Here is a 19,207-nt window from a genome sequence, read left to right as displayed (position 1 = left end):
TTTGGCAGTGATGAATATCTGCCGTGTTCTTTCCCCCACAGAAACATTGGCCATTTCTTTGAATCTTCCTCATCCCACTCCCCCACAGGGGTAGGACAGGCATTTCACTGCCATGTGGAGAGAGAGGGCTCTGGGCTGTGAAATACAAACCCATTTGCCAGATCCAGCCATAGTCACTCCCATTCCAAAGCCTGAGTGCCATTTTGCAGTGAACCACCACCGACATGCAGTAAAGGATATAACCTAACAAACTTTTATTTTTTTACTTTAAAAAAAAAAAATTTTTTTTTGTTTATTTATTTTTGAGAGACAGAGAGACAGAGCATGAGTGGGGGAGGGGCAGAGAGAGAGGGAGACACAGAATCCGAAGCAGGCTCCAGGCTCTGAGCTGTCAGCACAGAGCCCGACACGGGGCTCGAACCCACAAACCGCGAGACCACAATCTGAGCCGAAGCCGGACACTTAACCGACTGAGCCCCCCAGGCGCCCCCCCTAGCCAACTTTTAAAAAAGTATTTTTAATATCTCATTTGCCCGAGTTCCCTGGGTATCTCTAACCTAGGTTAGAGATTGACTAAATCTGTGACATCCTGAGTAACTCATTAGTTTTAACTACATTAGTTGAATGCACTTGATACATCTGTGTCCTCATTTTTACAAAGAGCACACAGGTTGTATCAGGCATTGTCAGGACATGACATGTCAGCAGAGATGTATTTAACTATTAACATGGAGGTAGACAGTATATGACTGTGTAATATTTTTAATAAATATGTTTCTTTCTGAAAAGAAGGAAAAAAATTATAGGACTATTGGTATCAGCAAAAATGAAAGTTACATGGATCACCGAAGAGTTTAGTATCTTTTTTGAGAGTGGGGGGCAGAAGGAGAGGAAGAGAGAGAATCTTAAGCAGGCCCACAACCAGTGCAGAACCTGACTTAGGGCTTGATCCCATGAATGTGAGATCATAATCTGAGCTGAAATCAAGAGTCAGATGTTCAACCAACTGAGCCACCCAGGTGCCCCAAGAGTTTAATATTTAATTAAATTTTTGTACATCCATACACTGGCGCAGTAGTTAAGAAGAGTAATATGGATTTCAATATCCCAATAGGATGTTTATAATACAAATGTAAAAACAAACAGTATAATGACAACCAAACTCACATATCAGATACACATCAGTAATTGTGCGGGAAATAATTTGGAAAATACATATCAAGTTTACCAAGGTTAACTTCAAAGGGGTAAGGGATTGTGGAAGTTTTTATTGTTGTTTTAAATTTCATATAGTTTTGAAAGGTAATATATAGTTATTTTCAGGATTTCACTCTGGCCTCACCATTTATTAGTTGTGTAACCTCAGATAAGTTTCTTAATCTCTCTGTTATGGACTGAATTATGTCTCCCCAATCCCCACCTCATCTTCCCACTGCAAACCCCAAATTCATATGTAACCCCCAAATTCATATACAACCCCAATGTGATAGGTTTTGTAGATGAGACCGATGGGAGGTAATTAGGTTTAGATGAGTTTTAGATGAGGTCATGAGGGTGGGCCTCATGATTAGTGCCTTAAAAAGAAGAGACATCAGAATACTCTTTCTTTTGGCTATGTGAGGACACAGTGAGAAGGTGGCCGTCTGGAAGCTTGGAAGGGGTTTTCACCAGAAACTGACCATGTTGCACCTTGATTTTGGGCTTCTAGTCTCCAGATTGTGAGAAAATAACTGTTGTTTTAGCCACACCAATGTATGATCTTTTGTTATGGCAGACTGAGCCGACTAAATATTCTCTGTGCCTGAATTTTCTCATCTGTAAGTTGAGAATAATTAATGCTTATAATAAAGGGCTATGTTGATGATAGTAGTCTGTAGAACATTTAGAATGGTGCCACATCAAAAGTGTTAAAGCAGTGTTTGCTACTATTATGGGATTCCTATTTGCTGCACTGCTTGTAAGAGTTTTAAGACAGCAGTTCTTACTTCACATGCATCAAAATCACCTGGAGAGTTTGTTGTAACACCAACTGTTAAACCTTACCCCACAGAGTTTCTGATGCAGGAGGTCTGGGTTGGCGCTTGGTTATTTACATTTCTGACAAGTGCCCAGGTAATATTCATGCTGTTCATGCTCAGATCAGACTTTAAGAACCACTATTTTTTTTTTAATTTTTTTTTCAACGTTTATTTATTTTTGGGACAGAGAGAGACAGAGCATGAACGGGGGAGGGGCAGAGAGAGAGGGAGACACAGAATCGGAAACAGGCTCCAGGCTCCGAGCCATCAGCCCAGAGCCTGACGCGGGGCTCGAACTCACGGACCGCGAGATCGTGACCTGGCTGAAGTCGGACGCTTAACCGACTGTGCCACCCAGGCGCCCCAAGAACCACTATTTTTAAAGCAGTATGTGTTCACATTTTATTTGTGTATTCTATGTTTTTAAGCTGAAAGCAAACGCTTTGGGTTGAAAGAGCTAGTACTAATTTTTGGCTTTGAGCAGTTCCAGTTTACCTTACCGTCTTTCTTTGACAAAAGTTCCAAAACCTGTGTTACTTACCTCAGTAGAGACATTGCATTTCTTACCTACATAGTGTTGCATTTTGTAAGAGGACTGATTTTAATTGGTTTTCGTTTCTACACATGGTAAAAAAAGAAATGCAACCATGGGAAAGAATCTCTAAAACATTTTTTCCCCTAAGACTTTCTATTTTTGGTCATTTATTTCAAAGATATTTGTAATTCCTTGTTACAGCTTTTTATTTTCTAATGATGACTGCTTTAACATCCTTGTCAAATCTGTCCAGCCTGTGTCATCTTAGTGTTTGTTGATTGCCTTTTCTCATTTGAGATTTTTCTGGTTCTTGGTATGATGCGAGGTTTTTTTATTCTAACCTGGATATCTTGGGTATTATTGTGATCTCAGATCTTATTTAAGCCTTCTGTTTTAGCAGTAGGGGGAGGCGCTATTGCCACATTCATGCCACAGGTAAAAGTCCACATTCCTCACTTTGCAGTGGGTTGAGGATGCTTATTGGATAGAGGTAGGATTTCAGGTTCCCCACTAGACCTGCGCAGATACCTCTCTATGCGAGGAGGAAGGGCACCTTGGTACTGCTCCTTCGTTGCTTGGATTCCACTGACACCCATTTGGAGGTGGTACTTGTTACCACCGGACTGAGACCGGGTTTTCCATCTCCGTCTTTTCTAATACCACCCAATGTGTTAGGGGAATCTGGGCACCTCGTTACAGTCAGCCGAGGGTGGACGGACACCTGGGCTCTCTACTCAGCCTGTGGCGGTGGAGGGCGGGGTTGGGGGCAGTGGGGCTGCAACTTGTTTCCATGTGTTTGGCCAGAGTAGGGCAATTATTGGCTTTGATTAGAGAGAGCAGGCTCTTCTTGAAGCTTGTTTTTCTCCGCTTCTTTCGGCATTTCCGGGTTGCCATCTTCTCTAGGGGCTAGTCCAGGATCTGTGAAGCAATAATAAAACCAAGGAAACACTACTTTCTATTTCCTCACATCCTGAGGTTACTAGCCATTTGCATTATCTCCACCTTTCAGTGTTTTGTGTATCATGTTCAGGGTTTTTAGCCGTACTTAGGAGGAATAGAGAGAAGTAATGTACTGACTGTCTTTTTGAAAATACTTTTTATGATCTAATTTAAATTAACATTCCTAGCAATTTACATCAAAAGAAAAGTTTTCTATTCCTTACAACAGAATTTTGTTGCTGTAAATATTTTACAGCTCCATTAAAACAAAATAGTCGTTTTCGTAAGAAAAAACCAGAATATTACAAACCATTAAAATATTGTAGATATGAATTTATTGACACGAAAAGCGATTCACAATGTGATATTTGAAAAATAGGTTTAAAATAATGTTTTATATTCTATATTATGCATTATATGTTGTACATATTTATTCAAAGGTAGGGTGTATATAAATATATGCACAGAGGAAGATTTAGAATGATATAAAAGGATATATCTTTGGGAAGATAGCATTTTGAGTGCATATTTTCTGCTTTTTTGCTCCTTGAGTCTTTTAATTCTCTTGTAGAAAACATAATTTTGTAATAAGAACAAAATGTAAGTTTTACATTTATTTACAGTGCGTAAAAATATATTTCCGTGATATTTTTTTTCTCATTGAGGTGTTACAATTTTTGTTTTCAGAATATCTTATCAACTTAAGTATCTGTGATCATTAAATTTAATATCTTACAGGTTCCTCTACCTGGCATGAAATGGGTAGATAATCACAAAGGTGTTTTTAATGTGGAAGTTGTTGCTGTTTCATCTATCCATACACAAGTAAGTTTTAATAATTTATATGATCAATTTTCACTTGAAGAATATATTATCTAGTACTTAAGTCAGTTTTAGTAGTTATCTGTTGTAAGAATTATGGGACTATATATCAGGAATGTATAGATTTAGAAGTTAACTTTTTAAAGGAATCAACAAAATGTCATTTAATATCAACACAAGCAAAATTTTTGCTTTTCAAAATGTCATCAACTTCATTTTGAACAATTACGTGACTTTTTTTGTTAAGTTTCTGGTGTGTTGAAGAATTAGAGTTGAAAAACCATCATCCAACTCATTTTATTCCTCATAGACTCAGATAATTTAAGAGAAAGGGTTCTTAGGGATCATTTGCTCCATATTCCTCACTATAGATCTGAAATATACCAGGCTTTTCTCAAAGTCTGGTATGTTTACTCTTTCTCTAAGTGGAATACTTTGCTCCTGACATGCACTTCTTTTCAACAAGGCTTCTGCTTACCTTAGGCCTTTTCTGGAGACTTTTATTTTTTATTTTTTATTTTTATTTTTTAAAGTTTTTATTTATTTTTGAGACAGAGAGAGATAGAGCATGAGCAGGGGAGGGGCAGAGAGAGAGAGGGAGACACAGAATCTGAAGCAAGCTCCAGGCTCTGAGCTGTCAGCACAGAGCCTGACGCGGGGCTTGAACTCAGACTGTAAGAGCATGACCTGAGCTGAAGTCGGATGCTTAACCGACTGAGCCACCCAGGCGCCCCTGGAGACTTTTAAACATAGCAGCCCCATCATTCCATATCGTCTTAACCTGCACTTGCTACTGCTTCTGGCTCTTACCTGTACTCTCTTGCACTTTTGCTTTCTTTCCTGTGTGTGTGTGTGTGTGTGGTACGTGTGTATGTATGTATACATACTTATGCATTTATTTATTGTTTCTTTCCCCATTAGGCTGTAAGCTCCATAAAGTCGTGGATGTTGTTACCTGTCAAGGAAAGAAACTTTCCTTCAAAGACCTTACAGTATAATAGGGGAAAATGTAAAAACAATTACAGTACAATAAAATTTATGACTGTGTTAGATATATGAACGAAATCCTTTCAAGAGGAGAGTTGTCTGTTCTGCTGGTAACTGAGATACTGTATTGATAAGTAGGCATTTACCATACAGAGAGAGAGTGGGCTACTCAGTTGATAAAAAGCATGTGCAAAGAGATAGTAGTTTATTCAAGGACAGGCAAGTAATCTGGTGTGAATGTAATTTATAGTGCATGGGAAATCGTGATAGATGAGAATAGAAGACTAGGCTAGTTACAGATTGTGAAGGACTTTTAATGCTATAGAGTTGAGGGTCTAGGTAGATGGTGATTTCTAACCTAAATAGGAAACATCAGAGAAGTAAATTTGGTACCATGCTAAGAGAGATTTGGGAGATAATCAAGATGCTTCTGGAGCTATAGTGAATTTATTTTTGAGCCTGTTGAGTTTGAAGTGCCTATGTACTTCAGATAAAAATAACCCAAGGCAGTTGTAATTAAGTTCGAGTTTAGCATTGGAGGTGACAGAATAAATGTGATAGCTGAAACTATACTGGTGAGTGTTTTTCCAGGGAGAAAATGTAAGAGTGAGAAGAGGCAAGTGTTGAAAATGGAATCCAACTTGAAAAGGGAGGGGGTGGTACATGGGGATTTCCAAGGCCACTTTCAAGTTCGGTGATTTTCTAGCAGAACTCACAGGACCCAGCATACAGCCATATTCATAGCTATGATTTATTTTAGTGAGAGATACAAAATAAAATCAGCTAAGGGAAAAGAGGTCAAGTTCAGAGGAAACAAAGCATAAGCTTCCAAGAGTCCTTTCCCAGTGGTCACATAGGGTGAGTTGAAACAGCACATTTGAAATGTATACCAGGGAAGCTCATTCATTAGAGACTTAGTTCCCAGGGTTTTTACTGTAGGCTTGTAACATAGGCACCCGCTGGCTATCACATACCAGAATTCTTGATTACCATAAGGAAAACACATTTTCAGCATAAACCATATTGTCTGCCCAAACAGTTTAGGTATGGTGAGCCATCATCCCCTAACAGTTGGAACTCTCTTGAAATCCAAGTTCTGAGATTCCAGGCAAGAGCCAACCAACTGTGTAAGCTGTCCTTTCAAATGGTAGCAGTCTTAACCTTGCTACTGAACTCTTTTCTGCAGTGAAATTGGGAAAAATAAGACAGAGCATTTCTTTTTTTTTTTTTTTTAATTTTTTTTAACGTTTATTTATTTTTGAGACAGAGAGACAGAGCATGAACAGGGGAGGGCAGAGAGGGAGACACAGAATCTGAAACGGGCTCCAGGCTCTGAGCTGTCAGCACAGAGCCCGACGCGGGGCTCGAACTCACGGACCATGAGATCATGACCTGAGCCGAAGTCAGACGCTTAACCTATCAAGCCACCCAGGCGCCCCAAGACAGAGCATTTCTATATTAAGTTTTAAAACAACAACAAAAAACAGTAGTAGATAGGTTTTATTTAGCAGTATACAGGTAGAACCCAGTAAAAGAATGGCTCCAGGAGAATTTTTCCTTTTCTGATACTGGGTATGTTCTATGTTTCCTATAGTCCTTACTCTTTTGATAGTGATTAAGATTGGTGTTCTAGTATACTGTTGAAATATATTCTTTCCCTTAATAGTATCCTAGTAAGTATAAAAATACAGTATTTTTCATGTTTTTTAAAGTCCTATAATCATTATTAGTTTTCTCCTTTTAGAGTTGATAGCGTATTTATCTTTAACTCCTACCTTTGTTTTTTGGAGGCAGATACATGTGTTGTCTTAAGTGACAAAGAAGGATTTTAGGCAAAATATATAGATGATTTAGAATCTATAGAATGTAGGGGAAGATAAAATGGAAGTATCTACTTTGTGGCATTTGGCATTCACAGTCCTGATGACTAATACTCAAGATTTTATAAATTTTTGTAATTCTGTAAGTTTCATCATGTATTATCTTTTTTAAAGGATCAATTGAAGACAATAATGTTTCTTATGTTGTTTTTTAAAAAAAAAATGTCTATTTTTGAGAGAGCAGAGATGAGCAGGGGAGGGACAGAGAGAGGGGGAGACAGAGAATCCCAAACAGCCTGCATGCTTTCAGCGCAGAGCTCAACGCAGGGCTTAAACTCATGAACTGTGAAATCATGACCCAAAACTGAAAGTTGGAAGCTTGACTGACTGAGCCACCCAGGTGCCCTTCTTAGGATGTTTTCATACTTTTTTTTTTTTTCAATACATGAAGTTTATTGTCAAATTGGTTTCCATACAACAGCCAGTGCTCATCCCAAAAGGTGCCCTCCTCAATACCCATCACCCACCCTCCCCTCCTTCCCACCCCCCATCAACCCTCAGTTTGTTCTTAGTTTTTAAAAGTCTCTTATGCTTTGGCTCTCTCCCACTCTAACCTCCCCTTTTTTTTTTTTTTTCCCTTCCCCTCCCCCATGGTCTTCTGTTAAGTTTCTCAGGATCCACCTAAGAGTGAAAACATATGGTATCTGTCTTTCTCTGTATGGCTTATTTCACTTAGCATAACACTCTCCAGTTCAGATGTTTTCATACTTATAGCTTTGTGAAATGTACTGGAGAAATATATAGTTAGAACTCAGTAATTTTTTATTTAAAACATACATATCAAAATAGAACAATATTAGAACTATAAATGTGAATGAAGATTTTCGGCATTACTGTCTTCAAATTTATTTTCATTGTTAACTAAGTAAAAGTCTTCCCAGAGTTCCCACAGACTTTTGCTCACATCTCTTGGTCAGAACTGTACACATGGTTATGACGAGGCATAAAGCAGCTGAGAGAGCAAGCACCTACCCTGGGACTGGGCACATGATTACTTTAAATAAGACTGTAGTTCTGTTAGTGTAGAAGGAGGTTAAATAATAGCAGTCAGGATTTAGTCAGGAGATGGAAGCTGCCATTAATTTGAATGGGGACAATTTATATATAAATAATTGTTAGCTGGGTTAAAGGTGATTCATTTCTAATGGGGTAAAAGAAAATTCTGTGATTGTAATGGAGATAGCAGTTGTAGAAAGTGATAAGAAAGGAACTTAGAAACCTGGAGGAGGATCCTGAAGGCTGAGAATCAGACCCCTGAGGAGGGAACACTACTGCTGCAGGAACACATTGCCTGCCTTGCTGTGGTGTGGAGGGCACCTGCTGAGGAGCAAAATGAGCCAAATTGGCTGTTGTGAATGCTGCTGCCATGTCCCTCACCTCTGAGCCCCAGCATTCACATCTGCTAGCCGCTGTCAGGAAACAAACTGGAGGAAGGAAGGCTGTTTCCTGCACCCTGTATTGTCAGAGCCAGACCACAGGCCAGCTGGCAAAGGAGAAACACAGTTTGAAGGGTCTAGCTCCACTGTTACAAAACGTGGCAAAGATGGTGGGTTTGGATGGAGCTGAGAGATAATAAATTAATAATGGGCACAGGCCATGCACTAACAGAGCTGCACAATAATTAAGTTCTAAAACAGTTAGGCAGATTCACATTGGGGGAAAAACTACTTAATTCATATCAGAGTTCTTGAGTACTCAATAGCGTTCGAAATGGCCACTTTACAAAGATAAATGAGAACAGAGGTAGTGTTTAATTGGAAACAATGTCCATATATACTTGTGTACTTTTTGTATTACTGATTAATATGAGCTATTTTATTTTAGTGGTCCAAAGTTTGGGGAATATCCAGTTATAGTGCTTTTGTTCATTCTTTGTTTTAGGATCCTTATCTTGACAAGTTTTTTGCTCTGGTTAATGCTCTGGACGAACACATGTTCCCAGTCCGAATTGGAGACATGCGAATCATGGAAAATAACTTAGAAAATGAACTGAAGAGCAGTATTTCAGCACTGAATTCATCTCAGTTGGAACCAGTGGTCCGATTTCTTCATCTTCTGCTTGATAAACTGATACTTTTAGTTGTTAGACCTCCTGTCATTGCTGGCCAAATAGGTAATTGACTTATGTTTGGGGAATTATGAAATTTATAATTGTACATTTCTAACTTTTGCAGAAATAGAACCATGATTTACTGTTGTTATCTGTAATGACTGTGTTTGATTTGGGGGAGGAAAAGATGGGGTGTTATTGTTTCTCATGCCAGAAAAGAGCTTTCTTTTTGTTTCCATAAAATGTGCCATATACACCTCAACTCAGATTATGGAAACAAATTCATTTATTTATTCATTCAGCAAATATTAAGCATTTACTATGTGCCAGATGCTGATAGGTTGTATCCAAGGCTTATTATTTCCTGATTTTAAGGATTTCACAGACCAGTTTGGAAAACAGGCAACTAGATAAATGATTTTGCATTTTACATGATATGTGCTCTATGTAGCCTACATCTTGACTCATTTGCTATCTTCTATTTAAAAATAGCTTTTTTCATCAACTCAAAATCTCTATATTCTCATTTTCTTCTGTGTTGTTTTGGAATTAGAGGTACTCCTGTTTCCCACTCTTTTTCCAAGAGTTATTCCTCTGCTTGTGCTAAGAGCTTCCACCCAAATCCTGCAGAGTAGTTGAGCTTGTAAGAAATTTCAGCTAACGGGTTATAAAAATTTTGTGTTAACTGGTTGCACAACGGAGAGGAATGTTCAGCAACTTGGGATTTTTTATCTTAGGGCAGACTTGTCAGTAGAGGTGATTCTTGGGTCAAACATTTTAAAGATGAGTAGGAGTCTGACAGTTAAATAACTAGTCCAGGGAGATGAAATAGTATGTGCATGGTATACAGGCAAATAAACTGGGAAATTTGGGGGGAATTGTAAGTAGTCACAAATTGGAGGGTTGGTGATTGGAAATGATATTGGTGGTGAGAGAGAGGAGATGGGCTCTTCCATGATGACACTTAGGGAACCGGGACTATTATTCTATAAGAAATCAATAGTTTTTGAAAGGTCTGGTCTTAATTATGGAAGTAATGTGACCCAGTTTGACTGTCACAAAGATGAGTGTGCTGCATGGAGATGGGTTCAAAGTGGGAAATCTGGAGACAGGAAGACAAATTAGGAATCTTACAGAATTTCATACAAAAAACTCTGAAGTCCTGCCAAAAAACAGGTGACAGTGAGATGAAGAAGAGGGGTAGGTCAAGAAATACTGAAGAGCAATTGTACAGAGTACTGTCAAAGGAGTCGTTGAAGATTTTAAGAAAAAAAATTAGCATTGTTCATTTTTGTAGATTATGTAAGTAATGTAATAATGATGGCACTAGTAACAAACATTTGCCCAGCACTAGTTATATGCCAGCAGTAGTACTGTGTGCTTTATTTATATTAATGTATGCATTCCTCACAACTCTGTGTCTAGGCATTAGTACCACTATTGTACAAATGAGTAGAGTGATGAGCACAACGCTTGAAAATTTGCTAAGGATTCAAACCCAGGCAACTGACTCCAGAGTCCCAGTCTTATCTACTAAAGAAGTGTCCACTGGTGAAATTGACAAGAATAGTTGTAGTCAAATAGTGGAAGTGGAGACCAGATTACAGAGAATTAAGTCGTGCATTGTACATGATGAAAGGAATATAAGAGGGGCGCCTGGGTGGCGCAGTCGGTTAAGCGTCCGACTTCAGCCAGGTCACGATCTCGCGGTCCGTGAGTTCGAGCCCCACGTCGGGCTCTGGGCTGATGGCTCGGAGCCTGGAGCCTGTTTCTGATTCTGTGTCTCCCTCTCTCTCTGCCCCTCCCCCGTTCATGCTCTGTCTCTCTGTCCCAAAAATAAATAAACGTTGAAAAAAAAAAATTTAAAAAAAAAAAGAAAGGAATATAAGAGTATACACTACTCTTCAAAGAAATTCAGTTAGAAGAGGAACCAAGGTTGATTACAGCATAAAGACAGAGAAATTTGAGCATGTATATGTGCTTTGTGAAACTAGTGGAATGCAGAGAAAAATAAGATATAGAGGTGCTAACAGGTTTAATTAATGAAGCAAGTCTGTAGGACACAAGTGAAGGTGGAGAGATCATTCTTCTGTATAGGAGAGGAGCACTATTTCTTTTGGAAGGGAAATAAAAATGGTTTCAGATTTGGGTAGTAAAAAGTTGAGGACTTGATAAATTTGTACTGTGAGATTAAAAAAAAAAAAAAAACACAAAACAAAAAAAACCACAAGATTTCCTGAGAAGGGAGGAAAGTGAACCTGAGTTTTGAGAAGGATTCTGATGGTTTGGAATAGCTACTGTGAGGAAAAGGAAAAGGAATTAAGTAGAACACAGGTAAAATTTCTATAGCCCACTTAGGCCTCTGTGTCTCTAGTTCCTTTTCTAGTTCCATATATATATATATTAGTTCCTAAATGACCACTTTACTGGATTATTCCACTTTTAGGAAAACTTAGGCCTCATTTCTGTTCATAATTTCCTGTCTTGATTAAATAAATCCTAGATTCTGAGGCTTCATTGCTCAAAATGGCTGTTTGTTTTATCCATTTATTCAGTGTGCTACCAGAATTTTCCAACTTTTGCAAAATTCTTGTTACTTACTAACTTGAATGACTGGGTAGGTATTGCTTAGCCTGGTATTTAAAATGCTATACAGTCTTACCTCAACTTTTTTTTCTAGCCACCTAGTCCTTCTACTGACTCACTCATGTCAGTCAAATAGCTAATTCACTATTCTCTTATGATTTGAAGTTGTTATTTTTAATAATCCACTTTCATTGTTAATTTTTTAAAAACAAAAGTAACATCTGCTCATTGTATGTTCATTTAGGTTTTCAGAGTCCCCTTTAAAACAAGAAGTGACTTTTCGAAGGTGATACACAAGATAGAATTTTTTTTCTTATGTGGTTTGTATTATTTTACAAAATAATTTCTGTTGGTTGATGTTTCTTTTTTTTGGACTACGCAAACCCATCCAGTGTTCATGTTAAATTAGTAAAATTAGTGTTTTAAAATCTTTAGAAAAGGAATTTTGCTTCAGCTAATAAATACATCATTAAAATCAACATCAAATATCATCTTTATCCTCTTAGTGTGTATAATCACTATACTTAACACATACAGAGATGACAAAACCTTGATCTTTTTGGAATTTGCAGTTTAAAAAAGTTAACACAAAAATATTTTCCTCCTTCTTAAAAGTTAATCTAGGTCAAGCATCTTTTGAAGCCATGGCATCAATTATTAATCGGCTTCACAAAAACTTGGAAGGAAATCATGACCAGCATGGCAGGAACAGCCTTCTCGCATCATACATCTATTATGTTTTTCGCCTACCGAATACTTATCCTAATTCCCCATCACCAGGTATTTTATTCTTTTTATTTGAAACTGTCTTGCATAGACTGTATGTTCATGGCAAGTCTGAAATAATCCAGTAGTCATAGTGGGATGCATTCATTCAACAGTAGACATTTATTGAGTGCTTGCTAAGTGGCACGGACTATGCTAGGTGCTGGAGTTAAATGGATAACTAGCTTACATATTCAGGCATCATTATTTATACAGCTTCCTTTAATTTGAATGAGAGCTTGGTTGACTTAATTCTTGGAAATGAATCTTGAAAATTAGTTCTGTTTCTCTGGAAGCATTTTATCCTTCTCTGTTATGGTAAGATAAATGGACTGTTATTTTGTCATCTGGAATGCTGGACACTGAAGAAGAAATAGGATGGTGTAGTAGTACCCTGATAACCACGTGAAACCTACAATAATACAAAAGATTATTCCCTAGAAAAGTCCTGATCTCTTCATGGCAAATAAAATATATAGCCTTTCTGAATATCAGGACCCAAAGTGGTTACTTGCTTTTTGTATGACATTGGTGGTGGTTGGGGGGGGGGGGGGTGGTGATGAATATTGTAGTTTGAATAACTCTTTAGTTCAGTTAGTTAATGATTGTGTTGTGCATACCTTTCAACCTGCTCACATCTTTGTATGAGTCCTCATTCATCACTAATGATAATGGTAAGTGCCCTTTTCCAGCTATTGGCAATATTAACGTTAATAATGGTGATAAATAATTATGACATTCATTATGAAAACTAGGCATAATAGTAATCTGACTCTAAGTTTTACTTCATTTTATTTCTTAATTGCAAAAAGAGAAATAATTGACTCATTCTGGGTTGTAATTTCATATCTTGATTTTGAAAATTCTAGTACTTGAGGCTCTGAATGTATATTGTGGACTGTATATAGTGCTTCTTCATTTATGCTTTCATTCAGTACACTATTAGAATTCCACAGATTTTGCAAAACATCTTTTTTACATACTGACCTGAAAGACTGTGTAAATTAATTAGTTGACAGGTATGTGTCATTTGCAAACATGACACTCAGAAGGGTTTCTTTAGGAAAATGGAGATCAATTATGGATACAATTGTGGGGTATTTTTATGTTCATAGAACATGGTTGATTTTAGACTAAGAGGAATTCTTGCTTTTATAACTTGGGCTCTTAGAATTATCTGGAGTATATATCTATGTCTGTATATCATAAAGATGCCATTTTTTTACAGTTCAAATTCTTGTTGATGAAGACAGAGAAATGAAACATAGTCTTGTTGGGCACCTGGGTGGCTCAGTCAGTTAAGGGTGTGACTTCAGCTCAGGTCATGATCTCACAGCTCATGAGTTTAAGCCCCACATTTGGCTCTGTGCTGACAGCTCAGAGCCTGGATCCTACTTCAGATTCTGTGTTTCCTCCCTCTCTCTCTGCCCCTCCCCTGCTCATATTCTGTCTGTCTGTCTCTCTCTCTCTCAAAAATAAATAAATATTAAAAAAAATAGTCTCATTTAAGAAATGTTGACAGTAAATTGGCTGTTCCTCTAGGACTGTGTATCAAGGACAGAGTAGGAGAGGTGGGAAAAAGGAAGAGCCATTAGCTGAAAAATTTGGGGTCCTAGATACCCTTATATTTAAAGTGAAAATAATACATGTGTATGTGTGTGTTTTGAGTTTTGAGTTTTTTTAATTTATAGTATTTTTCATTTAGAAATAAAAGCAGTTCATGATTTTTATGGATTTTTGTAAAGTAGCAGAGATTTTTTTTCAGGTCCTTTCCTGACTGATTTTAATTATGTGCTGTTTTGTATACAACTCTAGGTCCTGGGGGTTTGGGAGGATCAGTGCATTATGCCACAATGGCTCGATCTGCTGTGAGACCTGCAAGCCTTAATTTAAATCGTTCTCGGAGCCTTAGTAATAGTAATCCAGACATATCTGGGACACCCACGTCACCAGATGATGAAGTACGGTCAATCATCGGCAGTAAGGTAAACTGAAGATAGTCATCTGTACATTTTTGATTTTCGGTTTATGAACAAGTGAGCAATGTCTAATTTTAATTTATCCTTATTTTAAAATGTATTTGGGTTAGTAATAGGCAAGAAATTGTATCTTTCTGTTCTATCACTATGCACACTGAGTGTATCATGTTTCTATTAAATAAGCTTGCTATTACAAACTGGTTTTTACATTCTGCTCAAGAAAATCTGCCAAGTTCAGAAATTTGTCCAGGATGACCAGTCTGTGTAACTTACGTTTGTCTGTGTGATATTCCATCCTGTGAAAAATGACTAGATTAATTTCCTGTAGAATTAAAAGATACTTATGTGACTGCTGTGTAGAGGGACACGACATCATTGATTTAAATTATGGACCCCCATCTCTTCTCTGAAAAATATCAAGAACATTGATTAGGCCTAATTGGTAATATAGCTACCTTTCACATGGAAAACTCTATAGAAAATTCACCAGGACACAAAAAATATGATTTATTTAATGCTGGTTAATGGTTATTTCAGGTAACAAGGGAGAGGCCAGCTAGTTTAACATCCAGCTATGTTATATTTACAGCATCTTTATTGAGCCCCCTTAAAAAATTAAGGAATAATTATTACCTTTTTATAGGAAAAGTACACGAATAACTCAGTTTAAACAAGCTGGCAAAAAGAATAGTAAGACTGAGGCCAGTAAATCATGGTATGTTGTGTTTTGACCAAACCATTCAAACATATATACCATTGTTGTGGAATCATAGCCAACTTCTCTTTGGCACTTTTAGCCTGTTAACTAGGATCTGAGGAAGAATTAATGAATATGTTCTACAGTCTCTGTTTAACCCCTAGCCTGAACTGTAATAGATCTTTGTGGGGTTTTTTTTAAAACAGTCTGTGTTTTTTTATGTGAAGTATTTGAACATTGATCAGAAACATCAGAAATACTCATAAATTTTCATACAGCTATAGAAATTTTACATTCAGAAGCTTCCAATGAACTTCAGCATTGTTCATTTAAAGTAACAACTAATTTTTAAAGTAATTGCTCACAGATCAAGAATATATTTTGGGGGCGCCTGGGTGGCGCAGTCGGTTAAGCGTCCGACTTCAGCCAGGTCACGATCTCGCGGTCCGTGAGTTCGAGCCCCGCGTCAGGCTCTGGGCTGATGGCTCGGAGCCTGGAGCCTGTTTCCAATTCTGTGTCTCCCTCTCTCTCTGCCCCTCCCCCGTTCATGCTCTGTCTCTCTCTGTCCCAAAAATAAATAAACGTGGAAAAAAAAAAAAAAATTTTAAAAAAAAAAAAAAAAAAGAAAAAGAAAAAAAAAAAAAAAGAATATATTTTGTAGCCTTATATTTTAAATGATAAACGTGGATTTCAATAACTTAAAGATCCATATAGATGTTACTCTCTAATTAGACAACTTTGATTTTTTGTGAACTGCCCAAGAGAGTGATGTGCAGAAGTATTTACATGGGATTCTGCAGGCAGAGTAACCTGAGGAGTATAGCAATTGTAAATGAGAAGGCTCCCCAACAACCCCCTGCATATAAAATTTCCACCTTTAGAAAAAGAACTCAGATTTTTTATCCTTGTATTCATTCTTGATTGTATCTCATTGTCATAGAGGTAGTACTTAGCATTATTTATATACAACTCTAGGTCCTGGGGTAAAGAGTAGTGTAAGAGTTATGGAAAGTAAAGAGTTATGGAAATGAAAAAGACCATTTTCCTCAGGGTTCTATTTTTAAAATGCCTCTTAATTTCTGTTAAGATTTGCATTATGCCTCACCTAGCATGATTCTAGAGTTTTCTTTTATATGATGTATTTGATAGATTATAATCTCGAGATTTAGAATAAACTTCTACATGTATTGGGATGATTATTTGCCTTTTTTCCAGTAGTTCATAAAATGAGACATAATGACATAAACATCTGATGATCTGTAGTGTAAATATAATGATGTATATATATAAACTTCTAAGAAAGCCATCATGAGAATTTGTCTTATGACAACACAGCCTCATCCTACTCAAGTTTTATTTAAATAGATTTCATGTTTTCTTTCTTTTTTTTTTTTTTTTTGCTGGAAAATTTTCTGATAGTTACTTTATTTTGGACTATCATTTTACTCATAATTGCTAATGATAATGGTGTATAATTTTATCTCCTTATTAAAATTGAAAGGAATCTGAAGTTTATTTATAACTACTATTTATTTATTCTGACTTCATTGGCCTTTCCAATCAAGAAACTCTTTTTTGAATAATTTGGTCTTTCCACCCTGCCTCAGCCATGGTCATGTCCTAGATGTTGTCATTACTAATAACTTTAACCTTCATAATCTCGATTTCATGCATCTTGTTCTTTAACTGTTTGGTCCCGTTTTTCCTCTAATACCCCAATTCCAACAAGTTCTTATTTCTCTGCAAACTCCCATCACTTGATCTGATGACCTTTTACTGTGTGTGCCTCAATCCCTTAGTATTCTTTCTTCCAATTTAGCTTGCTTAAATTCCATGACCAATCATTATAGTTATCCCTATTATAGTCAAACCTCAATTGCCTTATCCTTCTGTTATTTCATTGTACTTGCTTAGCCAAACCTCCAGCCATAGTTGAACTCAGTCATCTGTCTGTGCCATGTCAGCACTTGTGCCAGTGAACATGACTTGAGAAGTGTCGTGATGACTGCTCTCATTTGAATTTAAAAGCCATGGACCTCCAGAGAGCACTCAGTGCTGTCAGGCAATGACACTGTATTTCTGTATTCCATTTACTTTCCCACTCTCCCCAGAAAAAGGTTTCATGCCTTCTTCCCTTATCTGCCCACCAGTCCTCCTTCTCACTTCATCTCCTACCTCACTGAGAAAATTGAAGCCATCAAAAGAATACTTTTATAGACTTTTAAACCACATCTACCTACCTACTGCCATCTACTACTACCCACTACTTAATATAGTATTCTACTGTAGATGGACTGTCCAGTTTTGTGGATCCATTTGTAAACAAGCTCCTGTCCCCTCTTGCTTATTGGAATCCTCACCACAGCAATTGTCTCATCTCTGTACTACATCATCATTTGCTCCCTATCTGCTAAAACATCCCATCCATATGCAAGCATGCTAGTATTTATCCCATTTTTATTTATCCCAGAATCTCCCTAGTATTTCAACTGCTAGCTTCCTCACTATTTCTCCGCTACCTTTTGTAGTAGAATTCTTTGAAAAAGTTTCCCTAATTCAGTCAGGTATTGCTCCCATCTTCCTTGCAAACTGCCCTTGTTTATGTCACCAGAGCTCTCCATGTTGCCAAATCTAGTGGTTAATTTTCAGCGCTCGGCTTACTTGACCTTATAGCAGATTTGAACATAGTCACGTTCTTTCCTCCTTAGTTTATTTATGTACTTGCCTTTCAGGCTCTGCACTCTTCTTAGTTTTCCTTTTACTTTACTGGTTATACCTTTTCAGTCTCTGTGGATTCTTCTTTCCCTGATTTCTTAATCTGCAAGTGCCCCAGGCCTCTTTCCTTATTTCTCTTGTCTTTTCTCTTTTCTCTCTATACTCACTTGCTTGATGTTACCAAGTTCCATAGTTTTAAATACCACTATGTGCTAATGACTCCCAAAATTATATTTCCAGTACAAACCTCTCTCTGAAATTGTAAACTTAGCTGCCTTTCTGAAATCCTTTTGTTCAGATTTGGATATATGCTAAAGATAGAGTCACTGCTCGCTCCCTTTACTGCTACCATTAGTCTGAACTATCGTCTCTTTCTCAATTAATGTAATAACCTGAAAGATGGTTTTCCTGCTTCCAACCTACACTCTCTTCACAACATAGCAAACAGAATGCTGCTTTAAAAACCTAAGTCATAGGGGTGCTTGGGGGCCTCAGTTGGTTGAGCATCTGACTTTTGATTTCAGTTCAGGTCATGATCCCACAGAATCGAGCCCCATGTTGGGCTCCGTGTTGAGCATGGAGCCTGGTTGAGATTCATTCTCTCTCTCTCTCTCTCTCTCTCTCTCTCTCTCTCTCCCTCCCTCTCTCCCCCCCCCCCCGTCTCCCTCTCTCTCCCTCTCTCTCCCTGCCTCCCTCTCTCCTTCTCTCCCTCTCTCCCCCTCCCTCTCTCTCCCTCTCTTCCCCTCTGCCCTTCTCCCCCATTCATGTGCACTTTCTAAAATAAAATTAAAAAAATTTTTTTTAAGGTAGTAAATGTTACGAGACAAGGAAACAGAATAAGGGGATCAAAAGCCCCCAGGACAAGACTGAAGAGAAAGAAGGACTGGTTATACATTTAAATAAGGTGGTCAAACCCTGGGATCATGACCTGAGCTGAAATCAAAAATTGAATGGTCAACCGAATGAGCCACCCAGGAGCCCCACATTTACTACCTTTTAATGTGGCATATAAATTAGTTATTATGTTTGTTTACCTTTATCAGAGTATAAGCTCCATGAGGTCGGGCATAGTTGTTGAGTAGTGTATCCTAAGCACCCATAATGGCCAGCATGTTGAAGATGTGCGATAGATATTCAATAAATGAATATTAGTAAGCATAGAGATCTATTACAAGAATAACTTCCTTCTTTAAAAGTTATGTTTTTGTTTGCTTTCTTGCTGTCAGCATTAATT

General features: G+C 37.6%; 1 protein-coding gene across 9 annotated transcripts in view; it reads left to right on the top strand.

The window, feature by feature from the left end:
• Window positions 1–19,207, top strand: part of DOCK7 (dedicator of cytokinesis 7) — a 230,105-nt gene that overhangs the window by 132,169 nt on the left and 78,729 nt on the right. For all 9 annotated transcript variants that reach the window (XM_043575152.1, XM_043575153.1, XM_043575151.1 and 6 more), the window contains exons 19-22: window positions 4,231–4,317; window positions 9,063–9,294; window positions 12,433–12,597; window positions 14,398–14,567. In XM_043575152.1, coding sequence (XP_043431087.1) covers window positions 4,231–4,317; window positions 9,063–9,294; window positions 12,433–12,597; window positions 14,398–14,567 — 654 coding nt within the window. The remainder of the gene's footprint in view (window positions 1–4,230; window positions 4,318–9,062; window positions 9,295–12,432; window positions 12,598–14,397; window positions 14,568–19,207) is intronic.

Source organism: Prionailurus bengalensis, chromosome C1 (assembly GCF_016509475.1).
Source record: "Prionailurus bengalensis isolate Pbe53 chromosome C1, Fcat_Pben_1.1_paternal_pri, whole genome shotgun sequence".
NCBI lineage: Eukaryota > Metazoa > Chordata > Mammalia > Carnivora > Felidae > Prionailurus > Prionailurus bengalensis.
The sequence above is the reverse complement of the archived record's forward strand: the minus strand, read 5'-3'. Positions and strand labels throughout refer to the sequence as shown.